Source organism: Eublepharis macularius, chromosome 13 (genome assembly GCF_028583425.1).
Source record: "Eublepharis macularius isolate TG4126 chromosome 13, MPM_Emac_v1.0, whole genome shotgun sequence".
NCBI lineage: Eukaryota > Metazoa > Chordata > Lepidosauria > Squamata > Eublepharidae > Eublepharis > Eublepharis macularius.
This window is the reverse complement of record NC_072802.1, coordinates 70262767-70275280: the sequence shown is the minus strand read 5'-3', so window position 1 is coordinate 70275280 and position 12514 is coordinate 70262767. Positions and strand designations below refer to the sequence as shown.

General features: G+C 42.3%; 1 protein-coding gene across 1 annotated transcript in view; it reads right to left on the bottom strand.

The window, feature by feature from the left end:
- Window positions 1-12514, bottom strand: part of KNTC1 (kinetochore associated 1) — a 54711-nt gene that overhangs the window by 32527 nt on the left and 9670 nt on the right. The window contains exons 12-28 of the mRNA XM_054996407.1: window positions 11212-11269; window positions 10837-10935; window positions 9730-9773; window positions 9577-9642; window positions 9040-9115; window positions 8380-8505; window positions 8196-8285; window positions 8008-8070; window positions 7408-7469; window positions 6750-6861; window positions 5711-5854; window positions 5385-5441; window positions 4525-4626; window positions 4048-4161; window positions 2662-2805; window positions 1570-1668; window positions 1342-1445 (exon numbers count right to left, since the gene is read on the bottom strand). Of these exons, the coding sequence (XP_054852382.1) occupies window positions 1342-1445; window positions 1570-1668; window positions 2662-2805; window positions 4048-4161; window positions 4525-4626; window positions 5385-5441; window positions 5711-5854; window positions 6750-6861; window positions 7408-7469; window positions 8008-8070; window positions 8196-8285; window positions 8380-8505; window positions 9040-9115; window positions 9577-9642; window positions 9730-9773; window positions 10837-10935; window positions 11212-11269 (1560 nt within the window). The remainder of the gene's footprint in view (window positions 1-1341; window positions 1446-1569; window positions 1669-2661; window positions 2806-4047; window positions 4162-4524; window positions 4627-5384; window positions 5442-5710; window positions 5855-6749; window positions 6862-7407; window positions 7470-8007; window positions 8071-8195; window positions 8286-8379; window positions 8506-9039; window positions 9116-9576; window positions 9643-9729; window positions 9774-10836; window positions 10936-11211; window positions 11270-12514) is intronic.

The window sequence follows — 12514 nt, the reverse complement described above, 5'->3', positions numbered from 1 at the left end:
GGAGAAGTCCAGACTGTCTCCAGAGTACCCCTGTTGTGCTGCTGACGTCTGTGCACTGGGATTTGCTGCACAAAACAGTGTTAGAGAAGGTTGGGTGGGCTAGGACTAGGAATCCAACACCTTCAGGTGCTTTGGGGTGGGAAAAGGGACAGGTGTATGTCATATTGTATGTCAAGGGTACGTCCTGACAAAGACGCAGATGTGTCATCACAGCATCAGCCATCACTCTAGAAAACCTATGGTATTACCATAGAGGTTTCCAGAGTACTGGCTGATGCCTGACATCATGTCCGGTACTTGGCATGACGTTGCATCCACCACCTCCCAATGTTTCTTCCATCAGCCCCAGAGGCCAGGGTAGGTGGGTCCATTGGCAGGAGAATGCCCACCCAAAGCACACACTTCACATTCCTAGCTGGGACCTGTGGAAAGGCCCTTTTTGGTCACTGACTGCGAGTTGTGGAATTTCCTCACAAGAGGTGAGAGACAGCACTGCTCCTGAAAAGTTTTGGGACTTCTTTGTTCTGGAGGACCTTTGAACTGAAATCAGACAGAGGAAGCACTTTTATATGTTCTTTATCAATATATTTAATACTCAACATGGCCTCCTCTGCCAATACTTAAATCAGTGGATTGGGGCTATGTAGAGAGGAGGATATTTCTACAAACTTGAAACAACATCCAGGTTTGCAGAAAAATCCCGAATCCTTCAGATTTTTTTTTTAAAATCTCAGAATGGAGAGCAGTTGCCCATGTGAGCACAGACAACTGTATCCCAACCCCTGCAGCAGACGTGGCAGGCAGGAGGAGGAGCAGGAGCCACACAGAAGATGGGCACATGGAAGGATGAGGAGGCAGGCACTGTGGAAGTCACCTTCTTCACCCCCTCCAGGACCAGGGAAGCAAAGATGCAGGTGGAGGAGAGGAATGGGATCTGCAGCCCACTCCCTCTACTAATAAGACATGACCCTGCATGTGGGTGGAGGAGCAGGAGGACATCGAGGAAGCCACTCCTTCCCAGTGAGGAGGTGAGCAGTAAGAGAGGGCGAGAGCAACAGCTGCCTCGTCTCCACCACTGAAGCAGTGCTGCGGGGAGGCAGGCTAGAGAGGAACGAAGACGATGGGGCTAGTTGTAGCAGTGGGGAGGGCATGGTTGAGTGAGCAGGGCAGCACCAGGGCAACGCTGCTACAGAAAATCCCCCTTCCTCATGGGTTACTGCCTCAAGGAATTGGGTAGAAAGGCAGCCTACAAATAAACGAATACATTCATGCTGCAAAGGAAAAGGTTTTTGAAGTCCAAGTGTGAATAATCTTGAGGGAGTTAAACATTCATGCTCTTACTTGGCATGATCCATTTCTAGGTACTGCTGCACCAGCCGTTCTACTCCCGGACTCCAGGGAACACCAGCGCCATGCATTATTGCCAGCACCCCTTCAAAGATCAACTACAAAGAAAAAAAAACTCTTGTGAGATCTAGACTCATTACTGGCCTCTTGCTTCAGGGCCAGAAGTCATTTTGCAGTTCAAAAGAGAGGCCCATTGCCACATGTCTACTCAGTCATACTCACATCCATGTCAGATATACAGTCCAAGACAGCTATAGCCTTTGCTTCCCACGTGGTTTCAAAGACAGACGTAGACCGTGTACAATATCGCTCTACCAAGTCCTAGATGATGTTTAAAAACGTAGTTATGAACACTAACAACAGATTTGCCATGATATAAATATTTTTGCAGTTTAAAGCCAATCTTTTGGACATACCATCCTATTAATCTCAGTGATTTATATTGTTATTGCTTTATTTGACAAAATTTGTATACTGCTTTTAAACTGTTCTTTCCAAAGCAGTTTACAACATCTAACACAAGACGTATCATACAGTTTTGAAACATTTAAGAACAACAAAACCTCAGCTGAACAGGCCAAGCAGGATACATGACTCCCGACTGTAAACTGAAGAGACCATCAGAAGAAAACAGAGCATTAGCCGGCCAGTTTCCCGTTGTGCTTATAGGACTTCTTCTCTCCAGGGCATTGTTTTTAAACAGGCGGACAGCTTTGAGAACACTTGCTCTGAAAAACGATGTATCAAGTAAAACTCAAAGCCATAGTCTTAGCTAAAAGACTTTTACGCCCACCTGTTCTGCAAAGAAACCAAGTTTTGTGTCAAGTAAGTCTTCTGGGAGAGGGCAGTCCAGAAAGACAAGGGGCAAATTGATAGGCAAGAATAAAAAAAAAAAAGGTATCCGACTTTTAAAAAAAAGATAATATTATTGCTGTGGTACATCAATGTTAACACCCTCGCTGAAATGTTTTGAAGTCCCCAAAAGGTCTTAAGCCATAATGTAGCCAGCACATGGATAACTGCAGCCCTGTCACTTCTTTCTAGAAGAGGGAACAGTTGATGCGCCAGCTTTAGTTAGCAAGGAAGTGCTTTGAGCAATGGATGCTACATAGGGATCTAAGGGTAAGACTGGATTTAAAAGCTGTAAATTTGCACCCTAAGAGACCGCACTTCCCCCTCTAGGACACGCAATGGCCTGTCCATCCTGGGCCAAAGTACTATCAGTACTGCCACCGAGAATGGAGCGGCTAGTTATACAAGATACTAGGCTATCTACACAGCAATACTTTCATTTTGGAGTGTGAATGAGCATACCTTTATGTACTGCAAGAGAATTTCATCTTTTTGTAGTTCATGTTGGCGCATATATGGTTCAATAAATTTCTCTAAAGTTGCTGGAATGAGTTCTGCTGCCAAAACTTTATCAAACATACGGAACACTATTGTATCTGCATTTTCCTAAGAGGCAAAACATACATACAAAAAACCCCAGAGGAATGATCTCTTTCTGAAACAAGGTAAGTAGCACACAGCAAGTATTATTGCACATAATAATCCACTGGCTTCTGTAAATGCTTGGCTGTTTATCATACAAAGAATGATCGATTCAGTCCACTGAAGTCAATGGTAGACTTCAACAGAAACTGGTGGTTTTGCAGCACTGGAGCACAGGTCTGTTTAGTTCAGCACTCTGCCTCTCACACCGGCAAGCCAAAAGCCTTGGGAAAGCTCACAAGCAAGGCATGATGGTGGCAATTCACCCCTGGTCTTCATTCTTCATCTAGCCTCACAGCTACAAGTCCCCAGTATACTCAATGGTGCTACTGCTTACTTTGGAAAACTATGGTTAGTCAACAGCTCCAATGCCAGTAGGTGTTGCAAAGGCCCACAGTGCTGACTGGTAGACTTCTGTTTTCCACAGAAATGCCACTCCACACCAAATGCTTCTCAGAGATACTCATTAAAAACCCCACCCTCCCTCCAAAGAGATCAGGACAGCATTCATCATTCTCCTTCCTTGTTTTATTCTCTCAACCCTGAGAGGTTGCAGCTCACTTCTTCAGATACCACTCCAGATACCATTCTTATCTGAAGAAGTGAGCTGTGACTCACAAAAGCTCATACCCTACCACAAAATTTATTAGTGTTATAGGTGTTACTGGACTCTTGCTCTTTTCTACTACTACAGACAAAAAATGGCTACCCATCTTGATCTACCTCTTTGAGGTTGGTTAAGCTAAAAGAGTGACTGGCCTAAGGTCACCCAGAAAGTTTTGCTGCAGTGTGTAATTTGAACCTAGATTCTAAGCAGATACTAACCACTACACTGTGTCGGCTCTCTGCATCCCTATTAGGAGCGATGGGTCAATAGGCCCTCATGCGTTTCTGAAGTTGCCATGAAGTTTTTTGCTTTATCTTTTGTAATTGCTGGTGTTCCCAACTTTGCTTTTTCACTCCCCCAATCACAGCAGCCAGGTTTGATAGAAATTTTACTGCAAAAACTGATTCCTGTTTTTGCATCAGCTGTGCAAAAACGTTGTCCATGAAACATACAACTGCAGCAGCATTTCAGGAGAGGAAGACTCATATCAGAAACCGGAGATTTCTAATAGTGTTTGTTCACAAAATTCAGCAACACCATTGGCACAAAGCCACGAACCTGCCTCCCCCCATCCAATTTTAATACTGCTGTTTACATACCTTTTCAAACTCACGGAGGGTCAGCTTGCAGCTGTACTTTCTGTATAGTTCTACCAAACCTTGTAAAGCTTGGAACAGTTTTGCTAAGCGACAGACCTCCTCACATTTATCGTCCTTCTGAGACATAAAATCAACAGGAGAGTTTGTCCATGCATCACAGCTATAACGTCAGGAACTACAATGCCAAGACCACGGCAATACAGCCCGGAAAACCCACAACAACCATCGTTCTCCGGCTGTGAAAGCCTTTGACAATACATCAATCACAGCTATACTTCAGTACTTCAGACACGCATAGAAACCTGACAGATTTCAGAGTCCCTCCCCCCTGCAAAAGGCAAAATAAGCAACTCGTATATTTAACCGACACATGTTTCTGGAGCAACTAATTGAACTAAAGACTACGGAAGGCTTTTTGCAGAGTTATCGCCAGGCACCTAAGTCCACGTATGGTTTCATTATTAGCAGAATCCTTACCCAGAGCACCCAGCACCCTGAAGAGGCAACTCCAGCTTCATCTGATTTACTGCTAGTAAAAAACAACTGGGCCATTTCAAGTCCATTTTCTGGCCAGTTGGCCTATTAGAAAGATGAAAAACCATTATGTTTTGTTACACAGAGAATTAAAGCAATACAATCAGGGAGCTCCTCCTCACCATAGTTCCTGCTGCTTCCTGTCAACCCTTTGCCTTTCTCCCCTAACTCCTCCACCACCCTTCCATCCTACCATCTTCTTTCCTGCTCCTTTCTCCCTTGTCTGTATGGCTGCCATTTTTCTCCCTCACTCTTCTAATTTCCTCCTCTCTTCCCCCTCTACCTCGCCTCTTCCCCCACCAAGTTGCCTGCCTGCCCATGCTGCCACTACCCTTCCTAATCGCCAACCTTCTTCCTTCTCCTCATGCAATGATGGCGAGGTGGGGGTGGGAGGCTTCTGGTTCTCCTGTCTTTCCCACCTGCCTGAGAGAGGCAGCAGAGCCTGGGCTGACCCCCAACCACATCCAGTATGTCACCTCCAACTGGCAGTGGCCACTAAGGACTTTGCCATTCATACCGCCCAAGAACCAGGCTTAGCTGGTTCCTCTTCCTCGTCCACTCAAAGCTCAGGGAACATTGTTTCCTGCTTGCTGGAGTGGGGGCGGGGCGGGAACGAGATGGATTTAAGCCTCCCACCTTTGACAAATTTTTGGTCTTTTCGACATCTTGAGGGAGGCAGGCCTGTGGAAATATACTTTGTGTTTACATGGTCCCAAATAAATGGATTTAAGTAGATGTAGATGAGGTCATGCTGAACATTAGGTACACAAACTGCTTTTTAAAGGAGAATTACTGTGCTTTACCTTATCAGTTACCTCAAGATTTCGAGCTTGTTGTTCCAGCCATTTTGCTATTATTTTCTGGAATACAAAAGTCAAGCTAAGTTATTTATATGCATGTATTATGTCTGTACATACATTCTACTGGCACCCTATCCCTTCGCAAGGCTCCCTGCAGGGCTCTCATTTAGGGAACTTATCATCAGGTCCACCCTGCCTTAGCAACGTTATAATATCAGGCACTCCCAGACCACTCTCTGGGCTCTCAAAAAAACCTACTTCCATTCCTGCCTATTCATCAGTCTTCATTAACTGAAGCCATATAAGGATTTCTCTCCCCAGGACATTACCTGACCTTGAGGCAAAGCCAGTCTTATGAAAGGAATGACCTTTTCTTTAAACCACACACACAATTCTTTGTGGCAAACAGTTGCAGGGATTGTGTCAAGCAGGTTTTCAAGCATGTCCACACTAAAATGCTCCTGGAAATCTGCCTAGAATAGAATAAAAAGCATTTAAGAAGTATTCTCACAATAAGACCAGAAACCCGTAACTTCTAACAAACATCTTGGGAACGTGCTGCCGTATTACAGTAAGATGGATCACTGGCCCATCTAATCCGGTATGTCACCTCCAACTGGCAGTGGCCACTAAGGACTTTGCCATTCCTACCACCCAAGAACATTTATGTGGAGGAGATATAAAGTTATATTACCAGTGCAACCCTATGCAGGGTTACTGCAGTTACTATGAGCTTAGAGCGCAGTAACTCTGCATAGAATGGCACCGTAAGTGAAAGACAAGAGATGACAAGTTAAGGGGGGGGAGGGCATTATAGGGGGGGGGGGGGGGAGCCAGTTTGGTGTAGTGGTTAAGAGCACGGGACTCTAATCTGGAGAGCCGGGTTTGATTCCCCACTCCTCCACGAAGCCAGCTGGGTGACCCTGGGCGAGTCACAGTTCTCTGGAGCTCTCTCAGCCCCACCCACCTCACAGGGTGATTGTTGTGGGGTAATAACAACACTTTGTAAACCGCTCTGAGTGGGCATTAAGTTGTCCTGAAGGGTGGTATATAAATCGAATGTTATTATTATTATGTTATTATAGCCAGAATATATGTGCTGCCTTACATCTACTCAAATCACTAATTCCATACAAGTCGATGCTGTCTCCAATGAATGGAAGTGGCTCTCCAGGGTCTCAGAGAGAAAGGTCTGTCCCAATACAAGCTACCCAAGCGCCTTTGAACTAGAGATGTCAACGACTGACCCTTGGACATTCTGCCTGCAAAGCAGATGTTTTATCACTGAGCCATGGCTTTCTCCAAGAACTTTCAGGGGGCCACAGCAAGATGTGACAGTGGGGACTGGGGGTGTTTGATGCTATTTACCTGATGTCTTTGCCAGAGAAAGCATGCAGAAGAGAGATTTCCTTCTTTCAGCTGTAAAAGGATGTCCTTGAAGAGATCGTCATTCTCCAGAAATTCCAGCCAAGCGGTTCCACTAAGAGCATAAATTGCTAATTCACGCACAACCCAAATTAAAAAATACAAACTGCAATAGTAAATGCAAAGGTGGTATGTAAAATCAAGTTATATAATCCCATATTCAGAGAGGTTTTCCTCTCCAGAAGGGTGTTAAATTTTAAAATACTGTGACAGACACTGAACTTTTGGAATGGAGGAGACCAGCAATTAACGCAAAGCCATGAAACCATGGAATTTCATTAGCTGAGTCTGGCTTCTGGGCTCAGAATATGAACTCATAAAGTATAACTATATGGCCAGTCTAGCTCTGTACACAGTATTCACATTTTCAAAATACTGTTTGGGATTTTTTTTCCATCTAGTATGCTGGTGAGTGAGTAACTCTCAAGATTACAAATTCCAGTTGTCCTCTTAATGGAAAGTGCTAATCGAACCCTCATTTTTCTTTAACAATTCATGTTGTACTGTTTTGCAAAGATGGAAAACATCAGGGGCCAACATAACCTAGGAAGATTTATTATTACGTCACACACCCATATCCACAAAACAGAAAAAGATAAACCTGAATTTTCGTGGACCAAAAGCTCCATAAAAAGTAGTTAGCCTTGCTTGCGCCTGCAGTACCTAAATGGAGACAAAGATTTATTTTATCCCAAAAGAGCCACGTGAGAATCTTGAGCTAGATGGACCATTCTCTATCTGAGAAAGCATTTTTCCTCAGAATCTCCAAATCCACTGTACTGGATAGAAAGCTCTTCATATAAAAGAGAGCATGGTGCTGCGCTCAAAGTCTTAGACTTCAGCCAGGAAACCTAAATTAAATTCCCATCTCGCCAAAAAGCTCTTAAGCCTCTGGAACTGGGAACAGCAATCCTAAAGCCAATCTTCCCCTCCCTATGCAGACCCACCACGTTGCTACCTATACTGCTCCTGAGGTGTAGTGATAGAATTTAGAGATACTCCCTTGTTTTTTACAGTGTTAAGGAACTGGCAATTTATGCACTTGATCTAAGAGCACCTGACCTTCATTCTAGTACAAGGTTTACATTTTATCCCATCCTAGTCCCATCCCAAGTTACATTCTTAATTCATTGAACACTCCAAGATTCTCCTTTCATCTTCTAGTACAGATATGAAGTCCTACACAGGTTTATTTTCTTACCTGCGTAAGAGATGCTGGATTCCAGTTGGTTATGCCAGTGGTTATGCCATCTCTTTTTGAGATCTGGAATGAGTAAGACAAATGTTAAATTGATTCGCAGTCCAGATGATATTAATAGCAACTGCAAGGTTTGTTACAAAAAAGATTGTACTTCAGTTACAAGGCTGAGCCCACACATCAAAACCTACCCGGTTTTTAGCATAGCTGAGCATTTCCTGTGCCATTTCATATGTTGGCCATGGGGTATTTATGCAATACTCAACCACGAACTGATTATCCTATTTCAGCAAGGAGATAAAAAAACTTCTTCTATTATCTTGCACAGAATATAAGTGGAGAAACATTAAATTATACACACAGATTAGACTATACCTTTGTTTTATTTAAAGTTTCTTTCACTTCAGCCACAAGTTCTAGCCAGGGTGATTGTCCATCATGGTCTACAGATTCTGAAGCCAATCTTTCCAAAATGGAGCTCACTTTTATTTTATAAACAAGCTGCATTTTTAAACACATATAGAAACAATGTTATTCCAGCTTCAAGTAACATTAGTCCATCTTGAAGTAGAGCTGTGAAGTGTGTGCTACACATGCCTCACCCATACCCTCAGAGCGAAACGAGCATTACTTTCCCCTACAAGTGTATGTGTGCCTGCAGACACGCACATGCATGCGCGCACACACACACACACACACACACACAGAAGTTTAACAACACTGAAAGTTAAAAACCTCCTACAATCAGTGAAAATAAAAGTAGTTTAGACAATTAACACCACTGGTTGGTTTTCAGTTTGAAAGGGTTTTTAAAATTGTATTTATCATCACCTGTGATCTGCTCTGAGCCCACATCTGGGGAGAGCAGAATATAAATTGAATAAAATAAAAAAATAAAATGTTTTTAGTGGATTGAAGACAACTTGAGTGACTGGAATGAATGAACAGACATCAAAGCCACCAGAGAAAACTTCTTTGTGGTTTTGTAATTAACAGTAAAACCTGGGATATGATTTGCAAATGTAAGTCCTTTACCTCAACATCCAGTCCAAACAGAAGAGCAAAATTCTCAGCCTCAGTAAATTTATGGTTGTGAAGTAAACGACTCAGTCTAGGGAGAGAGGGAAAATGAAATCTACACTTCAGATTGCTTACAATCTTGCAGTTTAAAAATTCCAGTACAATATTCCAGGCTTACTCAAAGTTCTTTCTTCGTTCTGCAACTCAAAATCTTTTGGCAGAAGATGCTTGTACTCAAACAAAAGGACTTGTACAGGTCAAGCTCGGAAGCTTTCCTCTGCACAAGTGAGCATACCCTTCTAAATAAACAATGAATCCCTTTTAAGCCCACTTGCAGGGTGGGCAGACTAAAAGTTGAATGAATGAATGAATGAATGAATGAATGCCATCATGCACAGAACTGGGCTAATCCCATTGATTTCAATGGGAGAAATAAGTATATGCTTTATTTTTCTGCAGCTAAACTCCTTAATTGTTCTCAGTTTGAGTGGCATTGTGCTCCAAGAAACTAACTTACACTGAAGTCATACCATTAACCAGGCATACAGCTACCTGTCCTCAGGAACAGCTTCTGTTAAGCACCTCATCACCAAAAATGAGACTGGAATATCTGATGACCTAGAAATGAATGCTTCATTAAAGAGAGGAGTCTAACTAAATTGGAAATAAAGTAATATTTTACTTTCAATTAAAGAGCAAACTTACTTTTGGTTATTTTCATACACACCTTCCAAAAAATATATCGTATCCTGCAAGGGAAGCCATATTCACAGTGAAAGCAGTCCTGTCGTGATCTCTAACTGTTAATGGTATAGATTAATGAACAACAGGCCTGAGAATTTTTGCAACCGCATGTTTGTTTCTTGCTGTCCCATTCTTGAGGAACAGATTATGAATAGCTGGCTGCATGCCTAAATATAAATACTAAAATTATTTGGAAAAAGTCAGACAGAGCTCAGAGGTCTCTTCATCACACCACTGAAGGGAACAAATTAGAAGGTTTTAATACAGTCATGTAAGGTTCACTGGATATATATAAGGTAGCCACATGCTAAAAGAAAACCCTGAATCACAGATCTGGGTTGTAGTGAGAATATCTTTCTGAAAGCACTTTGGTGAGAATCTTAGAAATTTTATTGTACCGCTTGAATTTTAGATATGTAGGATAAGAGATTATGTGTATTCTTTTCTGTTTCTAATGTTGTTGACATATGGTAGCATTTTTGTATCGTTGTTATTCTTCTATCTCTAACCATTTCAAGAGTGTTTAGACAGATTCCTTCCAAATAAAAATGTTAAAAGAAAACACCGAGTGATTTTTTTTGGCTGGGATACAAGGTTTTCACTTGACAACTGGAAGAAATAAACTTCTGACCTTTCTTCAGTTAGAGCATTAGTTAACTGTTAGAGATTGGTTATAAGAGGGAATAGTCATCTCAATAGAGCTCTGTGGTTTAGTGGTTAATGTGTTGCTTTGGAACAAAGATATTCCTAGTTTTCACGTGCGTGTTTGAAAAGAAAAGCTTCCCCCAAGGGTGGGAAAATATCCCCTGTAAGTCCTTTGTAAAAAAAACCTGCACACACACACACACCCCATGCAGTTACACCCTCAGCCTGTGGTCCTTTGCAAACTTTCTTGTAAGCTAGTTCCACTGAATTGATTGAGGACTAACATTTAAACCTTCCTTAGCTGAGAAACTCATTTTTTTCCAAACCCCAGACAACATACTGTTCCACTTCTTTCACATTGTCCCCCCTTCACCATCTTAATCCCAGTTTACTTGGAAGTGAGATACAGAGATAAAAACGTACTGTATTTATTCCACTTTGAGACAGTGAAGAAATGTTAGTTACTTCCAAAGAGTAGAGTTGCTGCATAGCTGGTAGTGAAAAAACCACAATGTTCCTAATCTGCAAAGAAAACAAATTTAGAAAGTTATTAATGATGATATCGCAGTAAAATGTGAAGAACATCCCAACCCATACATCTCTGTTAAACCGCCCCCCTCTCTTTTCGGAAGTAGAAAATCTGACTGAATATCAAACCAATCAAATGGGACATGTCATCAATATAAGCCAGTGATTTTGAACTACATTACAACTCTGTCTTGCCACTTTCTTTTATGCAGTCCTGATAAAGGAAGACATTTGGTGGATTTTTTGCTGAAAGAAGTTGGAAACAAATACCTGTTTGTCACCATCAGGTTCTGTCAAAGCTACCAGTTTAAGACTGACACTCCCCTGGCTTAAAAGAGATGAGAAAATTGCATATCATTTTAAGAAGTTACGAGCCATCGCATTTTAACATTTCAAGTAGTAGCAAAATGCCCATTGTGTGCGCTATTGTATTTTTCTTGTTATTGTATTTTTAGCCTGCCAGTTGTACTTCAACTGCCAATACTGCTTATATTTTATTCTGCTGCAGCTATAGTTTTAAGTGCTTGCTGTAATTTCTGTTTTAAAGTTGCTGTTGTTCCAGTACAGAAATCACTTTCCAGTTTGTAATATTGTTTGAATTGTCATCTCAGGTTGGAAGCTGCCTCATGAGTCAAGGTACGGGGCATAAAGGTGAAGTTAGTTAAGTAAAAACGGGGGGGGGCAGGCGGGTGTTAAGATCTTGCTATCAAATGGCCAGGAAAAGTTTAGTTTCCACAGCAAATGTCCCCAAGTGCAATGCTTTATACTTTCTCCCTAAGAATTACCAGTAAATATCCCACTTGTGTGGGACTTGAGATTGGCTAAAGCTTGTTCCTTATGATGCCAACCACTGATAATCACCTGATTATCACTCCTATTCTGGAGTCCCTTCACTAGCTGCCAATTAGTTACTGGGTCCAATTCCAATTGTTAGTGCTCACCTTTAAAGCCCTTTATGATCTGGGGCCCATATACTTGAAGGACTGCAAGTTCCTGTGTACTGCCTTCATTCTTCCCAGCATGGTTCATTGTGGGTAGTCCCTAAGGCGCATTTGGCAATAGTCTAAGACTTTTTAGTGGTTGCCCCATGCTTTTAGAACAGCCTGCCAAAAGAGGTTGGGGATAGGGGCTACCTTCCTCTGCAGAACAGAGTTATTCCAGAGAGTTTGGGTGCAGCCTGAGCCTGAGCCAAGGGGTATAAAGCAGGGGCATAAAGAATTTTTCATATACCATTTTATCATAGGCTTTACCAAGCTGTTTTTATATTGTTCTTGTTACCTGCCTTGGGTCTCAAAATGCTCAGGAGGCAGACACTTAAATATTTTAAACAAATCAAGCCTGCCTCTTCCTGCACAAATCCATCCAGAGTTGTTCTTGGTCATATCACAAGGCAATAGGAACTGGGAACAAACGTTAATTCAAATGCATATGAACTCACACAGTCAGCAAAATCCTATGTATAATTGTTTGGCAGGAGGGCCGACCAGTGGCCCAGAAAAAGGGCCTCCCCCTCCTTTATGTGCCACATCTACCTGATGTAGGGAAGGTTGCATGGTGAAGGCAGCTGTGGGCA